Source organism: Lepidochelys olivacea (genome assembly GCF_965140295.1).
Source record: "Lepidochelys olivacea isolate rLepOli2 genome assembly, chromosome: 12".
NCBI classification, from domain to species: domain Eukaryota; kingdom Metazoa; phylum Chordata; order Testudines; family Cheloniidae; genus Lepidochelys; species Lepidochelys olivacea.
In genome coordinates this window covers 8959299-8982286 of record NC_140422.1, presented here as the reverse complement: position 1 = coordinate 8982286, position 22988 = coordinate 8959299, and the positions used below count along the sequence as shown (strand labels likewise).

General features: G+C 41.9%; 2 protein-coding genes across 4 annotated transcripts in view; one reads left to right on the top strand and one right to left on the bottom strand.

Moving 5' to 3' along the window:
- Positions 1 to 2228: 2228 nt before the first annotated feature.
- HSDL1 (hydroxysteroid dehydrogenase like 1) lies at positions 2229 to 21626 on the bottom strand (the record flags this gene model as incomplete). Its single annotated transcript, XM_084644674.1, is given in 6 exon segments — positions 2229 to 3056; positions 4481 to 4711; positions 6650 to 7095; positions 7709 to 7941; positions 21329 to 21602; positions 21605 to 21626. Coding segments are annotated over 6 exon segments (1308 nt in total). The 3' UTR covers positions 2229 to 2954.
- Positions 21435 to 22988, top strand: part of DNAAF1 (dynein axonemal assembly factor 1) — a gene marked incomplete at its 5' end in the record, with an annotated part of 33402 nt that continues 31848 nt past the window's right edge. For 2 of the 3 annotated variants that reach the window (XM_084644672.1, XM_084644671.1), the window contains one exon: positions 21435 to 21552. The remainder of the gene's footprint in view (positions 21553 to 22988) is intronic. The other variant, XM_084644673.1, reaches the window with a different exon arrangement.

The window sequence follows — 22988 nt, the reverse complement described above, 5'->3', positions numbered from 1 at the left end:
CTCCTACATGAGTCTTGGCTGGTAGTAGTTAAGAAGAAAAGTGTTTTCTTCAGTCAATTGAGCACATTTGATCTGGAATTACTCACAAATAGTGAGCTCCTTGGTGGCAATTTTAGTCACATGACAAAATAGATGATTATAGCCAATGAACACATTAGACAGTTTTTATTTGACAGTATAGACAGTTTAATATACATTGTGTGCCTTGGAAAGTTGTACAAAGATGCACTATATACAGTGTGGTTAACTAGAAAGCTTTCATTTCACTTTATCACTTGTAAAGGTGGATACCCCTCTCCCCTTTAAATAATTTAGTGATTATTTTAATTCTGATGAAGGTCAGAAATTGATGGCACTAGCTAAAGCAGGAAATCACCTTAGAAAAGGCACAGTGCAAGGTTCTTCGCAGTCCTATCCCAGTGCAAGTTGTGCATTATTTTGCAACACAGACAACAGCTACTTGAGACCAGCAAACTAATGTCACAAATGATCAACTGAAATTGTCTCAAAAGGGGGCAACCTAGTCCATCTTTAACCTACTGTTTCTCTCACTTATATCTAATTCTTTGTTTTTAAGTGCTCTGACTTGGCTGTTTAATTTCTACCTTTATTTGATGTTGCATTCACATGATATTTATATCACATTCCTTTTTTAGTAATTGATACTTATGGTATTTAACTTGATTTCAATTACTTTTGAAAAGTTTGTAGCCTTTAGATGCATATGCCATTTGACTTTTATAAAAATCAGTACCATAAGTTAAACTTCTGATTTAATATGTTTTTACATATAGTTTGAGAGTGGGCAAAATTAAAAGTTTGTGTTTATTCACAGGTCACTGACTAGGACCCCAATTCCTGCAAAGACTTGTGTGAATAGTTTGAGTATCAGCCTATTCATATGCTTAAAGTTGAACATGTGAAAGTTTTTGAAGAACCAGTCCCTTTTATCAGTGTTTTCTTGAAGACAAAAGTTTGTCTTTCTTTAATTAAAGGTGTAGTTTGTGTACACCATTTATGCACGTACCCACAGTTATCTAGATTAATCTTGTTAATGAGCACAAGTCAATACCCAAATCATATAGGCTTATATGAAACAGACTAATTAGAGTTGTTAGAGCCAACTGAATTTCACTCTTGGCAGTAACTCAGTCAGCGAATCACTAAATTAGCATTGCAAATATACTGAGTCATAAAGCACTTCATAAAAACCAGTGTGAGGTTTCACAGTATGAACTGTCTGTATATTGGATTTTAAAGGGATCTGACCAAAAATACCACAAGATGTGTTTTAGAATTAGCCACCTTGTAACAGATTTGTAATTAGTCGCATCAGCACCCATCCTTTATTCAACTGGGGCTGAATTCTAATCCCCCTATACAAAGTAAATATTCAGGCTTTGCACAGTGCACCTACGGTAAGTGGAGTTGGGTGGTGGGGGAGAATCCTACTTTCCCAACCCACAGCAGGCATGAAGGAGCCAGTTTTATTTTGCAGCCACAATTGCATCATCTGGGCTCTATCAGAGGCTATAACCTGCTATATGCCCTCCACCGTGGGGTTCTGGGCAATTAATAGATGTAGTTCTTGGACCCATGTGAACTCTCTCTCTCTCTCCATGTTGCTGCCATGAAGCACTGCTCTGCTGTCCAAGAGGTGCAGAGTACTCCTGCATGGCCTGCCTCCCTCCCTCCCACAGTGGAGCTGTACATTGTTCCTGCTGCTCTTTAGGCCTGTATCCCACACAAGAGGTTGGCATTGAATACAGGGCAAATCATGTCATCATGGGTAGCAGATCTATTAACACAAATTAGAAGATATCCACTGCTCTACCAGATACTACATGAAGTTTCTTCTATATCATTATTCTATATTTTTAGTGGTCTCACTGTAACAGTTAAGGGAGTGGTAATACAGAATCCTAATGATATTACATTGAAAACTGAGTGATAAATCTACTGTGCACAATTCAGATTCTGGTTTAACATGGGATTTATATCTAGACAACAACAAATTTGCACATTTGACTCCCAGAAAATTTAGCTTTTGCGGTGAGTATTAACACCATAGTGTATGACAACAAGGTGGACAGAAAGTAATAAAAAATGCTACTAGCTGCATAAAAGCAAATGTTACAAAATTAAATAGGGTTTTCACTTACAGAAGAAAGACGACCTAAATATATTTTAAAAACTCAAAACTCTACCTTAAATCGGACTTTTTAAAATAGTTTAAGTATCTGATTAAATTCTTCAGACATCAGATTATGAATGGAGTATCCTCTTGAAAATTGGATCAAAATCTTTCACACTTGGTACAGGAAAGCAAGCAAGCAAACATTTTTATTTGAACTTTATTGCTGCTCTGTCACACGAACAAAAGAATTAACTAAAAAGGCTTAAATGCATCCTACCCTTTTCCCAGTTTTGAAAAGTAACCTTATACATTTTTCAACGTAACACCTGCAATGACAAGACTGGAAAACCAACACAAGATAGTCCACTGTAGAGAGATTTAGTTTATCTAAAATCTGAGATTGTCTTTATAACACAACATGATTTGGGATCCCCTTCACCTCTTCCAGTGCCAATCCTGCAAAACACCAGGCTACCTAAATTCCCATTCATATTATTAGGATTTCCATACAGAAGCCAGTCAATTCCATGCAGGATCAGCACACTGCCCACTCTCATTCAGTTACATGAGAAACTCAGAGATTTAGCTATCTAAACTAAACTCAACAAAAATCAGTTATGTCCTGCTTAGCTTTTGCTCTGAGCCCAGTAGTACAAAGAGAGGGGCAGGATCCAGACTTTTCTGGTAACTATGATATGTATATTGTTTGTGATGAAAACATACTAGCAAACTTTGTTTTTTCTAAAAGAGTTGTTCCAATGCTCAAATTAGGTTACTGCAGTAGTTTAGCACATTGGCTATTTCCTAGATGATATTCCTAATATATTCTGTGGGATACGGCATCCCGACGTAGAGCACTGTTGAGAATCTGCATTCCCCAAACCCAGAACCATTCTGGTATGTACTGTGCAAGCAGAAACTACAAAAGAGAGAGGGAAAAGGTTAAAGGATCTGTTCTCAGTAAACTTGCAGTTTTTCAAACTACCATGGAAATCCCACTCCTTTTCTGATCAACACTTATTATTTTACATTAAATAGAACAAAATACAGTATATGACAATTAAAATTAAAAAACAAATGCTGTAACTAAATATAATGTTATGCACCTTAGAACCACCTTACTCATACAGGTGTAAGATCAGGTTCTGCAAATATATCTTTATGAATAAACAACTAACTCCATGCTCTCTCCTTCATTTTTTCCTAATCTCCACCCCTTACGTCCCTCCTTTCCCACTTCACAAAATGATCCAAATTAGCCAGCAGGTATCATTAGTGCTCACACCAGTCCCTTTACAAAGTGAGGTTCTGGGCAGATACTGTGCAATAAAGGAAATCTACATTAAACGGAGACACATTTTCAGGTAGTTGTGGCTAAAGATGTAGATTTTGTAACAATTTTTTAAAACACAAATATTTTCAGGAAATTTTAAGTGTATTTCAATGGAAACAGTTATTGAACTGTGAAGAGCATGCAATTAGAACAGACATATTCAAGTTAAAAGAGATGCAAGATGTTACGTAAGAATGGCCATAGTGGGTCAGACCAACGATCCATCTAGCCCAGTATCCTGTCTTCCAACAGTGGCCAATGCCAGGTGCCCCAGAGGGAATGAACAGAACAGGTAATCATCAAGTGATCCATCCCCTGTCAACCATTCCCAGCTTCTGGCAAACAGAGGCTAGGGACACCATTCCTGCCCATCCTAGCTAATAGCCATTGATGGACCTATCCTCCATGAACTTATCTAGTGCTTTTTTGAACCCTGTTATAGTCTTGGCTTTTACAATATCCTCTGACAAGGAGTTCCGCAGACTGACTGTTTTATATGAAAAAAATACTTCCTTTTGTTTGTTTTAAACCTGCTGTCTATTAATTTAATTTGGTAACCCTTTATGTGTTTTTGAATGTAATTTTTTAAAATTTGGGCTGCAAATTAAAAGTAGCAATCAGATTCTCCCTCTCCTCCTAAAGCAAAATACGTAGTCCAGTCATAATTTGATTAAACATGGAAGCGGTCAAGAAATATGGAGCAGTGCCTCTGGTTTAGGTTAGGGTGACCAGATAGCAACTGTGAAAAAACAGGACAGGGGTTGGGGATAATAGGCACCTATTTAAGAAAAATCCCCAAAAACTGGACTGCCCCTTTAAAAATGGGACATTTGGTCACCCTAATTTAGGTTGACTGGTTTGTGCTGCAGATTAGAAAGAAATGTCCAAAACGTTGCACTTGTTTTAGCTTCTCAACTCCCATGAAAATCAATGGAAGCCAAAAGATTAAATTTCCCCCTTTGAAAAGGTAATGAGATTTACTAATGTAAACTAGTTGGATTAATTGTTACCTGAATAGAATGGATCCAGTATCCTGTAGTCCTTCTGGATATCCCAAGGGTGGAAACAGCATGACGTGCATATACTTTAGCTGAAGGCACAAACAAAAACTTGTTTGACAGAATGTGATCACCAAATTGTGTCATTTTTGTGGAGATGAAGAATGGGATTAAACTCTGAATAAAGATTCCTTTTGAAGCATATTCGTAATGTAGTGCTCTACTGAAGTGGTCCAAGTAGGCCTGGTAAGATAAAAGCAGAAAATTAGGATTCCTCAGTTTTGCATGGGGGAGAGGGGGAATAAAGTCTTGGTGTAAAGTATTATTAAAACTATTATCTTGGAAATTATACTACTATTCTGACAAAAGGGTTATAAAAAAACCCGCATATTTTGACAAATACTAGAAAAAAACCCAAAATATGTTTTTATAGCATGACCATGGTTCCCCGTTTTCAGCATCTGTTTGTTTTTTTCAGCAAATTGTAGGAGACCCAGTTAATTAGTTTAAAGGTATGTCAATTTTAAAGACACTTACTTCTGGCTGATTTTTTGTTGTATTGAAGCCTACTATTGTTGCAAACACTACCTGAATTTACAAGTGAAACATTTTTTCTTTAATACCCCCCCCCTCCCTCCGCAGTTTACTTGGTGCATTAGCCAGCACTGTGTGTAGTCATTTAGGTCCTGCTCCTGCAAACATTATACATGTGCTTAACTTTTCAAATGCACGTATTCTCACTGAAGCTAACAAGTACTCATGTGTAAAATTACACACATGCATGTTTACAGAATTAAGGCCTAAATGTATGGGTATGGCCCAAACACCTTCCTCAGCTCATTTAACTCCCCAATTTAAAAACTAACCTTTGGCATCATAAACCTGATAGCGGGGATTATGGAGATCAAGCACAGCACAATAAATAAGTTTGGTACACTCTTCTCATAGTAGTAACATTGCTGTAACATTGTATGCTGCAGTGCTACCATGGTAAATGGTTAGTCAGATGCCTGCGACATCAGTGCAGTGCTGGTAACTTAGTGGCCAGCCAGTACGATCCTGGATTGCCACACTTGCACATCCTTCCTGCATTGCTCCACTGCTGGATGATGACTCATGGGATTCTCTCCCACAATTGCGTATGGGGCATAGTGGGAAGAAGGTAGTCATCTTCCCTTCCCAAACTCACTCTGCTTGTGGGGAGGGGAAACAAACTAAACATTAAAAACAACCCCCCCACAAACTTTAAAAATAAAAATAATTTGCCTGAAGCAGAAACTGAACCTGCAATGTCCACAGCCCCATTAGTGCTTCTCTATTTCCTGGCAGCCTTGGCCCTGATCCTCCAAACACTTAGCCTGTTAGTAGTTCAACTGAAGTCAGTGGGATTACTCACATGCTTAAAGTATTACAGGAATGGGGCTTTAGTAATCCTACCCCTTCATGGGATCTTGTATGGAGGAGGCAGGAAGTCTCTGATACTAGTTCTACTGCTATCACAAAGATTTGGGTCACTTCTAAAACTTCTAGGCAGTACTGTAATATTAATATATGAAATTCCACATCTAGGTAAGTGAGACATTAAGGCACATCTTTTTCTCTAAATGTTGCAAAAAATAGCACTTTCTGTTCTGAAAGTAACATTTAATAAAAGATTAATTTAACAACAACAAAAACTACCGGCAAGTAGCTATGCTAAACTTCTTTTAGAGGTTTACTAGTTTACTGTAATCCACAGCAAATTACTGGGAACACTTTGCTTCTTAAAAAATAAGCATTATATGAGAAGAACCTTAGAGTCTCTTATGTTTTAGTTAGGTAGAATATATCTTAAAACATCTGAAATGATCTGGGACTTGCCCTGTGTGGGTGCCTAGAGGGGAGAGGCAAAGAATGAAGTCCAGAGCCTTCCCTCTCTTTTGCATCCCTGTGTAGAGAGGAGGCCCAGGCCTTGTGCTGCAGAAGGCTCAGGCTAGCGTCATTTGTAACACCAGCCACTCTAAATGGACCAACAGGTGAAGCCATTTTTTGTATAGCGTTTACCAAATGGTGCCCTGATCCACGACTGAAGCTCTGAAGCACTACCACAATACAAATAAATAGCCTCATGCCCCTCTGCATGAGCTAGCGAAGCTCCCAACTGGCACGGTAGGGTGAAGCACATTCTGCCCCCTGGCTTACCTTGGAGGCTGAATACGCTGCCATCTGTGGTGTGGGTTTGCAGCAGGATCCAGAAGAAACATTCACAATCGCACCTCTTTTCCTCTGTACCATTCCTGGCAGCACTATATGCACCATCATGTTAGCAGCAGCAATATTTACATTGACAATTTCCCACACTTTGTCCTCAGACAACCTGGTAAAATATTCCGGGTAGGAATAAAACACTCCTACATTATTCACCAAAATCCCAATGTCTTGGTCTCTTAGGGCTTCCTTAATGGAAGAGTAAACCTCACGACCTTTGCTGAAATCTGCTACTATAACAGCAGTTTCAACTTTATAGGTTTCGGCTATGTCTTTAGCTACGGCCTCCAGCTTCTCTTTGCTCCGGCTGATTAAGATAATGTTGATGCCACGGCTTGCCAGTTCCTCTGCATAGGCTTTTCCAATACCAGCTGTGCTACCTACAGTAGAAAGTAACATAGTGGTGTAGGGTTTAGAATACAGGACTAGAAGACTGAGGCAAGTCTGGTGAAGAGAATGTGTCAGAGGTGCAAATTTTACCCTGCGCCAAATCTGAGTGCGTTGTGTAAGTCGTTATACAAGGAGTATGAACAAGACAGTGGGTACATATCTGCCTGCCATTCTGCTACTTCAATAGTCACTTTTCAACTAGTGGTCTCTGCTCATCTTCTTAGATGTCAATGGCTGATGAGTCTGATCAGACATGCAGAAGCAGCAGAGTGGCTAAGTAAAGGAAAAAGAATGGCAGAATTCAGTAATATTTGCATGGAAAGAGGTGGTGTCAGATTGTAAGAGCACAACTGAAGTCAGTAGGACCCCCCTAAACACTGAGAGACTGGATCCTCTGTTTAAAAGGGATGAAAAGTGCTGGAGAGTTTAATTGTCAATGCTGTTATTTCAGGGCCAGTATTTACTATGAAAGGTCCAGATTCATCTGAAAAATAGCTCCACAAAATATAGTACATGTATCACCAAAGGGTAGATAATAACTAAGCGCAAGGAGGGGGAAAGTATCTTTCAAATAAAATACAGATGAAAACAACGTTCTCTTACCAGTGACTACAGCCCATCTTCCATACTGCTTGACCAAATCGGCCCTGCTCACCAGCTTGGGAATGAAATGCAGTCTGATCAAGCTGTAAGAATCACATACAAGAGTGAAGCATTTTCTGGCCGTATACCAGGCTCCAACTAAAGCCAGTGCCTCCACATAACAATGACAAGAACGACCAATCTCCCGGTACAAGAGGTAGAAACTGTCAACTGCAGCCATGGCAATCAGAAATCTAAAAAAGAAAACACAGGTGATATATAGGCGATTATTAAAACCCCTCCGTTTAGCAGAACACAAATATTAAACTGACCATAGCTTTAGAACAGAGAATAATCTGATTGAAATGAGGTGGAATTTTACTCCTTTTGTACTGATGTTCAGTAAAATTTCAAGATGGAAGGAAGTCAGGACACCAACACAGAACCATGCAACTGTCTAACATTTGGAAACTCCACTGTTAGCAGCAGCAGACTGACTTTCCTTTTCCCTTAATGTAAGTCAATTTATCACCATCTCCCCACAAAATATGATTGCTTCAAATCCACCCTACTTAAAATCCTAATCCATAGTTCATCTTTTCTTTGCTTCTTTATTGCAACTCTTCCCCAGACAGCAGCAAAAATGAAAAAGGTTTAGAAAACCTGACCTATTAGGAAAGGTAAAAAATGTGTGTATTTAGTCTTGAGATAAGACGACTAATGAGGGACCTGATAACAGCCAGTTACAAAGAGGATGTTGATCAGTTGTTCTCCATGCCTAGTGAAGGTAAGGCGCTTAATATGAAGCAAGGAAGATTTTGGTTAGATATTTGGAAAATCTTTCTAATGATAAGGTGGTTACTGGAAACGCCTGCCAGGGGAGGTTGTGGAATCCCCATCATTGGAGGTTTTTAAGAACAGGTTGGACAAATACCTATCAGTGATGGTCTATGTTTACTTGGTCCTGCCTCAGGACAGAGGGCTAGACTTCATCCCTTCCAGCCCTACAGTTCTAGATTCTTGGTGCCTCAAGTCCTATCTCCAGACTGTCACGTGAATGATGATTTCACCCGTCCTACTGCATGTTCCCACACATGGGCAATACTCTACAACACCTCTAATTCCCTATTACCTCCAAGATCAAAACTGCAGTCCTTGTTTTGAAGAAACTACATGGCCTTGCACTGGCCTCATGCTCATTTCTTCATGCCTGCTTCTGCTTATTCAGCACCTCTCTCTTCTTTCTGTCCCAGCCCCCCACGAATTTCACCATGGTTGGTGCAAAATACTTCTGCTTTGCTACTCCAACTGCCTAACATTGTTTCCCTTTATCTATCTCCTCCCCACCTCCACATTTGGCTTTCCATTTGTTTTCAAATCTCAGGTGAAAAGATCACTTTCATCCCTCCTATGTATTATTTAATTTCCTCTCTGCTATTGTTTCGGATTTATCTCTGTAATTGTATTATTTACTCCTCTGAAGCATTTGGGCATGGGAGATATTCAGGCTTGGCAGAATTAATTTTTTTTTTCCTAATTTTGACAGATAATATCTATGTTTATTTTTAAGCTTTTTTCTATTTTTATCAATTTACATGTTCATAGTTTCACAAAATTTGGGGTTTAAAGCTTTTTTTTATCATCTATTTATATTTGCACAGTTGCAGGAAAATGTTGGGGTGTCAGACAATTATTTAATAACAGCCTCTAACAAGTTCTCAAGAAGAATTTATCTTAATTGAAATTTAAAGATAAGCAAAGTATCTACAGAAATACTGTTTAGTCAGCGCGTGTGTGGTGAAATCAATGCCCACATTTACCGATAAAAATCTAATCTTTCCAAGCCTAAAGATGCTACATACAGCATATAGTTGCAACATATTCTACATTTTCCACTCCTACAAGTCCTTGTAAAATGTTTTGATATGAACATTATTGTTTTCTGCTGCTGTGATTGCAACACATAGGAACTGGCAAGAGATTAGGATTAGAAACAGGGAGTTAGAATTCTATAACAGAATAAAGAAGTTTATGGGAACCACTCCTCTCCATTAATTAAAAGACATGCACAGCTCAGTGTTTGTATAGTTACTTACTAATTGTGGGATGCTTATACTGTAGCCTGGATACACAAAATACTGTAGAAAGTGCAGCCCACATACAATCTAATAGAATTCATTGCTTGTTTTGTCAATGACTTCAACATGATCATGAAGAAAAGCTACGAGATTAATATAGTTCTACTGGTCAGACACACAGGGTGAACAAAAAAGCAAGCTTCTGAAAACCTATAGTTACAGTCATAAAGTACAGTATTGGCCGGGGGTGGGGTGGGGGGGTAATAAAAAGGACTGTCTGTCCCAACTAAACTCCAACTCTGGCCATTCTGTTCTGACAGATCTATGTTTCTCCTATTGTTTCAGTTGAAGATATTCTTCCCTTTCTCTCCTAAATTAATATGCAGTATTCCTAGCTTTGGAATATTAAGTTTATGCCACATCCTACTCCCGAAATGACTACATTTTAGTGAAGGGTCTAGTGACCTATATATTGTCTATAAAGCAGATTGCAATCTGCTTCTTTTGGATAAAATATACTAATTGTGAAGCTTAATCAGCATGTGAAAAATTATCACCACTTTGAGCTAAATGGAACAGCATATTTCTTATTTTACTAGATCAAACTATAGTCTATCTTCTTAGTCTGCAGAAATAAGCAAAAACTAACACATCACAACATAAAGGTTCACATGTTCAAAAGTGCATGCCCAACGCACAACGTACACACAACTAATTCGGGGATTTGTAAACTCTCCAGTGGCTCCAATTGTGCATGTACTCTGGGTTGTCTGCAAAACACTTGGAAATGTGGGTCAAAATGCTTCTCTCAAATTCTAGTTTGTTGCCCAAAAGAACATAAAGTACATGCAGTACTAATGTGAAATTTAGTTTTGCGCATGTGAATTGTCACCATATAAAAAGCTGAATTCAGCTACTTGAGTCTTTTCAAAAGCCTATTGTTATTTATTCTGTAGCCATTAATTACTCTTTCACTGATTATAAGTGACCATCAATTTACAATCTAGTCATTTCAAAAATTGATTTTGAAGTCTGTCATATACTACACATACTGCTGATTCATTGTGTCAATATTTGTGGTTTTACAAATATATTGTCTGAAGTTTTATCCCGCCCTAATATTTTAACATACCATGTTGCTGTGTGAGAGAGATTCACCCAGACCAGGGGGCAAACAATCTATGCAGGAGATACATTTGAAACTGACTATATACAAAGTGCTGTAAAACACAAACCTGAGAAAAAAATCACTTTTTATGCTAACCTCTTTCAGTTAGTCATTAACTGTAATAGAATTAAGTAATACAGACAGAAGGGAGGTTTTTAACTTGGATGTTATTCCTTTAACTGCCCTCATGGATTTAATGCTCCTATCAGATAATCCATGAAGGTTGTTTCCTTCTAGAATGCCCTCAGAAGTCTGATCCACCAAACCGCCACCCTCTCTGCATTCAAATACTGCCTTAAAAACTTACCTCAACTGCAACAGCTACAAGTGATTCAATTATAATAATGGAAAACAACTTGGTTTTCCCACCTGTTTGTACACATACCTAAACTGAGTTACTCTATGATTTATTTACTTGTATCACCCCACTGCCATAGCATCCAAGTACCTTCTGACTATTTCAAAACAGAAATACTCTCTCTCTTCTCTCTCATCCTGTAGGAGAAATAACGTGGCTAGTTTGCCTGTTAACCTTTGTCCTTCCCATCCCTATTATTTGTACCTGCACTCACCATATCATATCTATTATAAATTTGTAAGTTCTTCAGGGCAGGGACCTTATCCTTCCATTTGTTCTCCAAATCATCCACTGCACTTCTGGCCATTATGAAATAAATGATAATTCTTTGAAGTCATAAAAATCTCAAGTGCTTGTAAGAGTCTGAATTTATTTTTTCCGAACTAAGTAAAATATACTTTGCATTCATTTAAATCTGAAAACTGAAATTAACTTCACATTTTTAAGGAGGAGGAATATCTTCTATCAGATGCTGCTGTGAGGGGCTCTAACTGAAAAGCAAAATCATTTTAATTTTAAATTGAGTTCATAAAGGCAGTGGCAAAACTAATAAGATAAACTTCCAGTTTTAGGGACCAATCTGTGGTGGTGCTTTCAACAAAACATGTTAAAACAACTTCAGGAATGACTGAAGGATTAGCCCCTTTTGAATAGTGTTAAACATGCTGAAGTCTGCATGAGGAACATGAATGTTTTACTGGCATTGAACATCAAACACAAAAAAATTTACTCCCAGTTACGGTTGCCACCTGTCCAGGTTTTCCCAGGATCGTCCCTTTTTTGAGGTAGTTGTCCCAAGAAACCTGTAAGGGGGCTTAGCATAAATTGGCAGCTGTCCAGTTTTATGGGCTCGGGATCATCCTGGCTGTCCCTTTTTTTGTACTCAGAGGTGGCAACCCTTTTTCACTGCCGATGGGAAGGATTAAGGGACTGGGAAAAACAATACATTGGCTTAAAAAAAAAAATCTGGTCCTTAACTGACCTAAAAGTGCCCCTTTAATCTAATGCATGCATGAAGCTCTCAGTACAAAATGCATCTGGGAACCTCATTTTAAGAGAAAAAAATTCAAGATCAATAAAATATAAGAGAACCTCTGTTTATTAACAAAATTCACCATAAGACTCTACCAAAGCCTGCCCAACCTAATAGCTCTTACACTAGGTCCAGAAGGCTGCCAAATGCAGACTCTGGTGAACTGCTGAGGACAGCAGACTATACAAGCATGCATCTACTGTGAATGCACTGGAAAGCAATCCCAGAACTAACCTGACAGGTCTCAACTTCCATGGTGGGACATTTTCATTTCTTATTCATAGAGCACTGTAAGTGTGCATGACACTGTCCAGAACACACAGAAGGCTTAGGTCCCTGTCCTGAAGGGGTACACTCTAATTTAAACAAATACAATACTGAATACAGCACAAGTACACACAGAAGAACCATTGTGGAAGAGATTAATAATAGAAGATTACAAAAATAGGGTTTAAAGCGATGAAGGAAGTTGCTTGGTGTGCAGGAAAGGGGGCTGTATGAGAGATGGTGAAAACCGGGAGTAAGAGGAAACCAAAGGAGAAGTTAGAGAGGATATGGAGGACAAGAGAGGGGAGTTTATGATGAAATATTTGAGATGTATTAAAAATAGTAAATGGTCAAAACTCCTTAATTCTCTTTTTAAATGTGGGTGGTTCTATATTTCAATCACGGATATTCCCATTTTGATCTATTTTAACAATTACCTCCTGAGTAACTATATTCAGGATAAACTGCTTCTATTTTATCCTCATGTTTGTAAATTATCCAGCTGTCATCACTCCTTATCTATACACAAGACACTGTTGCTTATTACTAAAAGAAAAGGAGGACTTGTGGCACCTTAGAGACTAACCAATTTATTTGAGCATGAGCTTTCGTGAGCTACAGCTCACTTCATCGGATGCTGCTTTAAGACGTTGTACACACACATTTAATGCACTACTGAAACACCTCCCGAAATTTCTCTTGGCTTCTCTGTATTATTCTTCCTTGTAGGCTATCGGCTAAGTCAACTCAAGGTCTTTGCTGGCAGAAGCAGATGGAGATCTCTGGCAGCACACAGAATGCAGGTGGGCTGCAGGTGGGTAGCACTGGTTGAAGAGGATGCAGGGTCAGAGCAGCTAGGAGATGTGTTGATCCAGCGCATCCTATACCAGCAGGGTTCCTGACATAATTCAGAGCTGCCTTTTCCCAGTGGCAACTGCGAGGGAGCAATACTACCACCTGTTCTCTCTGGTTGAATCACCCCCCAGTTGATCACAGCAGGAATGAATCTGACCATATGCCTACTTTTGGTTCCCTCAATCAATCACTCAATTTAAACTGAAATTCACACAGCACTCTCTCTGGAATATTAGTTTCTCTGCTTCTCTCTATTTATTCACTTGTGTAAGTCAAGGCCATTTACGTACAAACCCCCTTCCCCACCCCCTCCCAAAAAAGTATCCCCCCTTTCACTCTGAATGATTTCCCTTTGCTAACTCTATCCTCTCTTTAGGTCGGTGGTTCTCAAACTTTTATACTGGTGACCCCTTTCACACAGCAAGCCTCTGAGTGCAATCCCCCTTATACATTAAAAACACTTTTTTATATATTTAACACCATTATAAATGCTGGAGGCAAAGCAGGGTTGGGGTGGAGGTTGACAGCTCGTAACCCCCCATGTAATAACATCACGACTCCCTGAGGGGTCCCAAACCCCAGTCTGAGAAGCCCTGCTCAAGGCCATTTTCTCATATCAATACTTTTCTATTCTATGTTTTTGACCCCGTCAGTTTCCTACCTTGCAGAATTTTTACCCCTAAATTATTTAAAAACAAATGCCTCCCATTAATAATTCCTTCCAAAAAGAGGCCGATTGTAGGTGGCATAAACATATTCACTTTATTTTTAATAGGCTTTTTTCTTACCTGATAAGTCCAGACATTACATCAGAACACAAGTCAAGGAACCCATGAATTTTACACACAGTGTGAAAAACTAGTCCAAGGTTTCTGGTTATACTTTTGAAGGCATTTAAATAATAAACCAAGAAGCAAATCCTCTCTTAAGTTCTGCTCATTGCTTTAATAGTTTCAGCGTGAGAAGCTTCAAGATCAGAGTAAAACCTGGATAGCGGATTCTCACAATGCCTGTCAAGTGTATCAAGAGCATCACTGGCAAGCTACAGGTCAAAGATCCAAAATCCAGGTTTTCAGATGTTCAGCTTTTAAAGAGGAGCAGCAGGTCTGACATATCTAAATCCTGCATATGCTATAAAAAAGGTAAGCTGCAAAATTATGTTTGCAGTGTAACCATTGTACAATACACTGATATTACTTGAAAAAAGAACAAGGAGTACTTGTGGCACCTTAGAGACTAACAAATTTATTTGGGCATAAGCTTTCGTGATGAAGTGGGTTTTAGCCCACGAAAGCTTATGCCCAAATAAATGTTAGTCTGTAAGGTGCCACAAGTACTCCTCGTTCTTTTTGCTGACACAGACTACACGGCTACCACTATGAAACCTGATATTACTTAAAGATTTTAAGGCTAGGACCCAACCATAGTTCAATGGGGATTCTCCCCACCCTGATTTCTTCTGGGGAAAAACAGTATTTATATTACCATTGACGTAGATACCTTAAAAGGACCTGGATATAAAAGGGGTAAGCCCACGATAGAAGCGTCAGTCGCAAGGTAACACTGGGGCATATTTATCCCTACTGAAAGCCAGAGTAATTTCAGAGACTTCAATTGAATTATACCTTTTTCCAGCCACTCTAAATTTGTCCCATTACATTTTTTTGCTATGGAAAACAAAATGCTCACTTTTGTTTTGTTTTTCCAACGATGGAGATGACATTTGTGAGCATCATGACAGTAGGGACAAACAGAGAATGATGTTCATTCTTTTTATAGAGAAAAATGAGAATTCAAGAGACAAAAATCCTACTTAAGTCAACTATACATTACAAATATCAAGAACATGGGTATAACAATTTTGTTATGGTTCCTAAACATTTTGAGCAGTCAATACACAATGATTATGAATGTTAAGAAATTATCAACAAACAGATTATCATTATTTGTTTAATACTAACAATAAGACTTAGTGCTATATGGAAAGAGCAAAGTATTTATACCATTTTCATCCATGGGCACAGAGTAATTTATGAAGTGGGGAAGAGTATCTCAATCCCGATTTGGCAGATGGGAAAAATGAAGCAGAAAGTCATCTCCTGGGCTTCCAATCCAGTGCTCTACCCACTGGACACTAAGGCTCCAATTCAGTAAAGCACTTATGCACGTGCTTAATTGTATAAAAAAAGGTATGCAAGTCCATCTTTGTCAAGCAAAACACTAACTCATGTTTAGTGCAGCACACAGTATCTGAATTATACAAATACTTCATGCAAAGCACAGTCAAGCACTCAAAAGCCAAGAAAAGCCCAATTATCATCACACACACAGGCCTAACTCTGCGAGGCTGAAATTGGTTCTTTATCTGTGCTTCCCAGTTCCCCCATATGCTACATGTGGATTAGGAGGCAGTTGTTAATCACATACTATTAATTCAGAATGATCAATTCCTGACTGAGCACACAAGATGCATGATGCACAGTGAATGAGAAAGAGTTACAGCACTTACTTTTAAACAGCTTATTAAAAATAGAAACAAAGAGGAAAACAATTGCTTTCAAAGAATTTTTAAAATATTAATTCCCACTGGGAAAATTATCTACTTATTTTTAAATATTTTAATAAATGAAATATACTGATACAGTAATGCATTAAAATAATAATAAAAAGAAAAGGAGGACTTGTGGCACCTTAGAGACTAACCAATTTATTAGAGCATAAGCTTTCGTGAGCTACAGCTCACTTCCTCAGATGCATATCGCTGCAGTTTCCACGATATGCATCTGAGGAAGTGAGCTGTAGCTCACGAAAGCTTATGCTCTAATAAATTGGTTAGTCTCTAAGGTGCCACAAGTCCTCCTTTTCTTTTTGCGAATACAGACTAACACGGCTGCTACTCTGAAACCTAAAATAATAATGTATCTTCCCTGTTCAATGAATGCATCTCTGCTTCATTCACTAAGCCATCCAACCTGAATGAGGCAAAGCAACTACCAAGAAGTAGTGACTGTAGAATGCTGTAATATATGTTCTCCTCTCACCCAGACCTCCTCTCCCCACCTGCGTCCAGAACCATCAAGGTTATAACCTAATTATTCAGGATTTAGTGGGCAAAAGGGGAAGGGAAGTAACACTCCATGTCAAAAATGACATTACCTGCTTCTAAGTCACTGACAACTTGGAAGAAAATGATTTTGAATGCTTATGGATCAGTGTCCTAACACAAGGGTTCTCAAACTGGGGGTTGGGACCCCTCAGGGGGTCATGAGGTTATTACAGCATTCACAACCTGTCAGCCTCCACCCCAAACCCCACTTTGCCTCCAGCATTTATAATGGTGTTAAATATATAAAAAATATTTTTAATGTATAAGGGGGTGGAGATCGCACTCAGAGGCTCTCTGTGTGAAAGGGGTCACCAGTACAAAAGTCTGAGAACCCCTGTCCTGACAGATAAAGCACAAGATAGGGTAACAGTCAGTATCTGCCACAAACCACCCTTAGATTTGAACAGGATGACCAGCTCCTTAGGAACATATAGAAAAAGAGCTGCATGACCATGGGGGACTTCAATCTGAGCAACAGACACTGGAGGTTTCATATGCTGCCAGTACTAAAACATCCTCAGTATTTCAAAACTGAGACAACAATTTCCTATCTCAAAAGCATTACAACCAACATGGGGGAATTCAATATTAGATCTTCTCTTGATAGAAAAAGGAACTGATCACAGAACTAAAATTTTGGGGTAGCTTAGATACAAGTGATCACATTTGTTATGTGCAAACCAAATGAAATTCAAACCAGTAATACATATACTTGGTGCTTTATAAGGACTAATTTCATAAAACGAAAACTATTATGAGCCAAATGACATTTAAACAGAAAAATGTGAATAATTGGAAATTGTTCAAGAACATTTTACTGGAGACCCAAAAAGCCACGGTCACACAATTGAGAAAGAAGATTGTACTGGATAAAAAACACTTGGCTTAGAGGGGAAGTAAAGGCAGCTGTAACAAATAAAACAATATAACAAATTGAAGGGGAGGTTGATTAAATCAGAAACCAGGAATTGTAGAACGTTGATAAGGGAAGCTGAAAGAAACAAGGAACAATCTGTGGAAAGTAGAGTTAAGGAAAATAAGAAGGAGCGGGTGGTATTTTTAAGATTAGGGACAAAAAGAATCCTAACAATGGTATCAGTCCATTCCTAGATGGAAATGGTAGAGCCTTCAATAATAATGCAGAAAGTTCAATAAATATTTCTGTTCTGTATTTGGGGTAAAAAACAGAGATAATGTAGTTATCTTATAAGATAAAAAAACACTTTCCATTCTAATAGTAACACAGAAGGCTGTTAAACAGCAGCTACCGAAGTTAAACATTTTAAAATCAGCAAGTCCAGGTAACTTAAATCCAAGAGATTTACAAGAGCCAGCCCAAGGAGTTTGCTGGACCATGTGTGTCAATTTACATTGGGGTAATTCCAGAAAATGGAAGAAAGCTAATGTGCCAACATTTTAAAAGGGTAAACAAGATGATTCAGGTAACCATAGGCCTGTCAGCCAGATATCAATCCTGAGCAAAATAACAGAGTGGCTGATACAGGACTCAAACAATAAAGAATTAAAGGAGAGTAATATAATTAATGCCATTCGTCATGTATTTATGAAAAATAGATCCTGTCAAACTAACTTGATATCGTCTGTTTGGTTTTTTAAATGAAATTACTAGTTTGGTTGATAAAGGTAATAGTATTGCTGCAACATACTTGGACTTCTGTAAGACAGTTGACCTGATACCGTATGACATTTTCATAAAAAGATTAAAATGTTACAAAATTAACCTGACACACATTAAATGGATTAAAAACTGGCTAAAGTACAGGTTTCATAATGTAGTCGTAAAAGGGGAATATCATTGTGTGGGTGTGTACAGTGAATTTGGGCCTATGCTATTTAATATTTTTATCAATGAGCTGGAAGAAAACATAAATCATTGAAAAAAGAAAAGGAGTACTCGTGGCACCTTAGAGACTAACACAAGTACTCCTTTTCTGAATACAGACTAACACGGCTGCTACTCTGAAATAAATCATTGAAAAAGTTTAAAGATAACACAAACATTGGGTGCATGGTAAATAATGAAGAGTACAGGTCACTGATCTAGAGTGATCTGGATTGCTGGAAAACTGGGCGAAAATAAACAGTATACATTTGGTCATATTAAAATGCAAAGTCATTAATCTAGGAACAAAGAATGTAGCCCATACTTACAGGATCAACTGAACATGAGCTTGCAGTGAGATACTATGGCCAAAAGGGCTGATACAATTCTTGGATGTATGAACAGGACTCAGGGCTGGGGCAGGGGTGCAGGAGGGCGTGGGCTCCAGCCAGGAGGCGCTTACCTCAGGCGGCTCCCGGTTGGCTGCACAGAGGGGCTAAGGCAAGCTCCCTGCCTACCCTGGCTCTGCACTGCTCCCGGAAGCAGCTGATATGTCCCTCTGGCAGCGGCTCCTAGGTGTGTGCGAGGAGGGGGGGGGAAGGTCTCCACACACTGCCCGCGCTCACAGGCACCGCCCCCACAGTTCACAGTTCCCGGCCAATGGGAGCTGTGGAGTTGGCACATAGGGCGGGGCAGTGCACAGAGTCCCGAGCCCGCTGTCCCCATCCCTCCCCCCACCTAGGAGCTGTGGCACATCCCTTTGGCACTTTCGGGAGTGACGCGGGGTAGGGGGAACGTAGGGAGCCTGCCTTAACCCCACTGCACCCCCAGACTTTTAGCGCCTAAAATCTCCCAGTTTGGCTTCAGTAGCCTCCGGGAGATAGGGCCTGATTCCGGGAGACTCTCGGTGAAACCAGGAGGGTTGGAAACCCTAGCAGAGAAAGGAATAACAAGCTCCAATAGCCAGAAGTTGAAGCTAGACAAATCTGAAGGTGTACATTTTTAACAATTTACCAAGGTCATGGTGGATTCTCCAAAACTAGCAACTTTTAAATCAAAGTTGGATGTTTTTCTAAAAGATATACAGTACTCTAATTCAAACAGGAATTAGTTCAGGGAAATCCATGACCTGAGTTAGAAGAGGTCAGACCAGAAAACCACAGTGTGGTTCCTCCTGGTCTTATAGTCCAGGAAACTCCATCTCCCACCCACCCCCTACTTAGACCCCCTTCACCTCACCCACACCCTCCTCCACATATACTCCCTAAGCCAGACCCCTTTCCCATCTGCCCAGACCCCCTTACCCAATCCCCTGTCTCCCTAGACCCTCACTCCCCACATATCCCACACCCTGGCCAGACCCCCCCTTCCCCTCACCCAGACCCTCCTCCTCCTCCTCCACATATACCCCCTAAGCCAGACCCCTTTCCCCTCTGCCCAGACCCCTTACCCCATCCCGCCTCCCTAGATCCTCACTCCCTACATATCCCACACCCTGGCCAGACCCCCCCTTCCCCTCACCCAGACCCTCCTCCTCCACATATATCCCCTAAGCCAGACCCCTTTCCCCTCTGCCCAGACCTCCTTACCCCATCCCGCCTCCCTGGACCCTCACTCCCCACATATCCCACACCCTGGCCAGACCCCCCCCTTCCCCTCACCCAGACCCTCCTCCTCCTCCTCCACATATACCCCCTAAGCCAGACCCCTTTCCCCTCTGCCCAGACCCCCTTACCCCATCCCGCCTCCCTAGACCCTCACTCCCCACATATCCCACACCCTGGCCAGACCCCCCCCCTTCCCCTCACCCAGACCCTCCTCCTCCTCCACATATACCCCCTAAGCCAGACCCCTTTCCCCTCTGCCCAGACCCCCTTACCCCATCCCGCCTCCCTAGATCCTCACTCCCTACATATCCCACACCCTGGCCAGACCCCCCCTTCCCCTCACCCAGACCCTCCTCCTCCACATATATCCCCTAAGCCAGACCCCTTTCCCCTCTGCCCAGACCTCCTTACCCCATCCCGCCTCCCTAGACCCTCACTCCCCACATATCCCACACCCTGGCCAGACCCCCCCCTTCCCCTCACCCAGACCCTCCTCCTCCTCCTCCACATATACCCCCTAAGCCAGACCCCTTTCCCCTCTGCCCAGACCCCCTTACCCCATCCCGCCTCCCTGGACCCTCACTCCCTACATATCCCACACCCTGGCCAGACCCCCACTTCCCCTCACCCAGACCCTCCTCCTCCACATATATCCCCTAAGCCAGACCCCTTTCCCCTCTGCCAAGACCCCCTTACCCCATCCCGCCTCCCTAGACCCTCACTCCCCACATATCCCACACCCTGGCCAGACCCCCCCTTCCCCTCACCCAGACCCTCCTCCTCCTCCTCCACATATACCCCCTAAGCCAGACCCCTTTCCCCTCTGCCCAGACCCCCCTTACCCCATCCCGCCTCCCTGGACCCTCACTCCCTACATATCCCACACCCTGGCCAGACCCCCCTCCTCCACATATATCCCCTAAGCCAGACCCCTTTCCCCTCTGCCCAGACCCCCTTACCCCATCCCGCCTCCCTAGACCCTCACTCCCCACATATCCCACACCCTGGCCAGACCCCCGCCCCTTCCCCTCACCCAGACCCTCCTCCTCCTCCTCCACATATATCCCCTAAGCCAGACCCCTCTCCCCAGACCCCCCTTACCCCATCCCGCCTTCCTAGACCCTCACTCCCCGCATATCCCACACCCTCTCCAGACCCTCCTCCTCCTCCACATATACCCCCTAATCCAGACCCCTTTCCCCTCTGCCCAGACCCCCCTTACCCCATCCCGCCTCCCGGGACCCTCACTCCCCGCATTTCCCACACGCTAGCGCGACCCTCCTCCTCCCATTTCCCTTCGGCCCAGCGCCTGCTGACTCCCCGTACCTGCGCGCGCGGCGGACGGGGACGGGGCTGTCCCACGTTCTGGTCTCCTCCAGCACCGGCCCCGCCCACTCCCCGACCACCTGACTCCTTGCTGGTAAGGTCGGGGGGCGGGACGCTCCGGACGCCGTTGCTCGAGCGCGCCGCGCAGGGGCTTCTGGTCCCGCCGTTGTGTCGCCATGGTTACGGGAGAAGCGGTTGGCAGCGGTTGAAGCGGAGGGAAGCGGGTGAGTCTCCGCTCCGGGAAGAGGGACTGGCCCCGAAATAAGGGGGGGGATCCCGGCCAGAGAGGGGCGATCATGCGGCTCCCCCATGATCAGTCCCTCACAGGGTGCGTTTGCCCCCCCCCCGCGTCACGGGAAACGGGGGGAGTGTGACCCCCCCGCTGCCGGGAACAAGCGCTTCATGGGGGCAGGGTGACACCCCATAAGGGGTGGGAGAGGGTTATGCACCCCCCACTCAGAGGGGAGGGAATTTGCGTGACACTCCCACGGACGGGGTTCATGTGACACCCCCCGGGGCGGGCTCTGTACCCTACACACACAGGGGCATAGTTTGATTTCTCTGTTGGGGGGGGAAGGGGGCAACTCCAGTCAGGCCAATGGGGCGGTGCGCGTGGGGGGCAAATTTCGTGCCTGGCCCCAGGGGGAGGGAGGGAGGGTGAGGCAACTTTAACCATGATTCCAGGGACCACTTAGGCAACTGAAAACTCCAGTTTGGTGTTTGTTTGTTCTGAAGCTATCAGAGAATTTCTAAGTTAGGAGCACTGTGTCGAATTCCTACAAAAAGAAAGAAAATTAAATATTAAAAAAAAAATTAAATTAGACCCACTCAGCTTTAATACTAACATGTTCTGACATCTTGTGGCAAGTCACTTAAGGGACACGGATTAGGTTTAAAATTGTAATGTATATTCTTACTCAGATACGCTTACTGAAATCAGAAGTGACCATCATCATCGAGTCCGACCTTCTGCACCTTGCAGGCCACACCCACTCAGTCCTGTAATAGACCCCTAACCTCTGGCCGAGTTACTGAAGTACTCACATCATGGTTTAAAGACTGCAAGTTACAGATAACTCATCATTTACACTAGTTTAAACCTTCAAGTGACCCATGCTGTAGAGGATAGGGTGACCAGACAGCAAGTGTGAAAAATCGGGATGGGGGTGAGGGGTAATAGGAAAGATCCAAAAATCAGGATTGTCCCTTTAAAATCAGGACATCTGGTCACCCTAGTAGAGGAAGGCAAAAAACAAAAAACAAAACACCCACTCAGGGTCTCTGCTAATCTGACCTGGGAAAAATTCCTTCCCAACCCCAAATACAGTGATCAATTAGATCCTGAGAAAGTGGGAAAGACCCACCAGGAAGATACCTGGGAAAGAATTCTCTGTCGTAACTCAGAGCCCTCCCCATCTATTGTCTTGTCTCTATCTGTTGGGGTGTTTTGCTACAGGCCGTCAATGGTGGGCCACATGCCATTGTAGGCAGTCTTGTCATACCATCCCCTCTATAAATGTATCATGCTTAGTTTTGAAGTCAGGTTTTTTGCTCCCACTGCTCCTCTTGGGAAGCTGGTCCAGAACTTCACTCCTCTAATAGTTACAAACCTTCACCTAATTTCAAGCCTAAACTTGTTGATGATCAGATTATATCCATT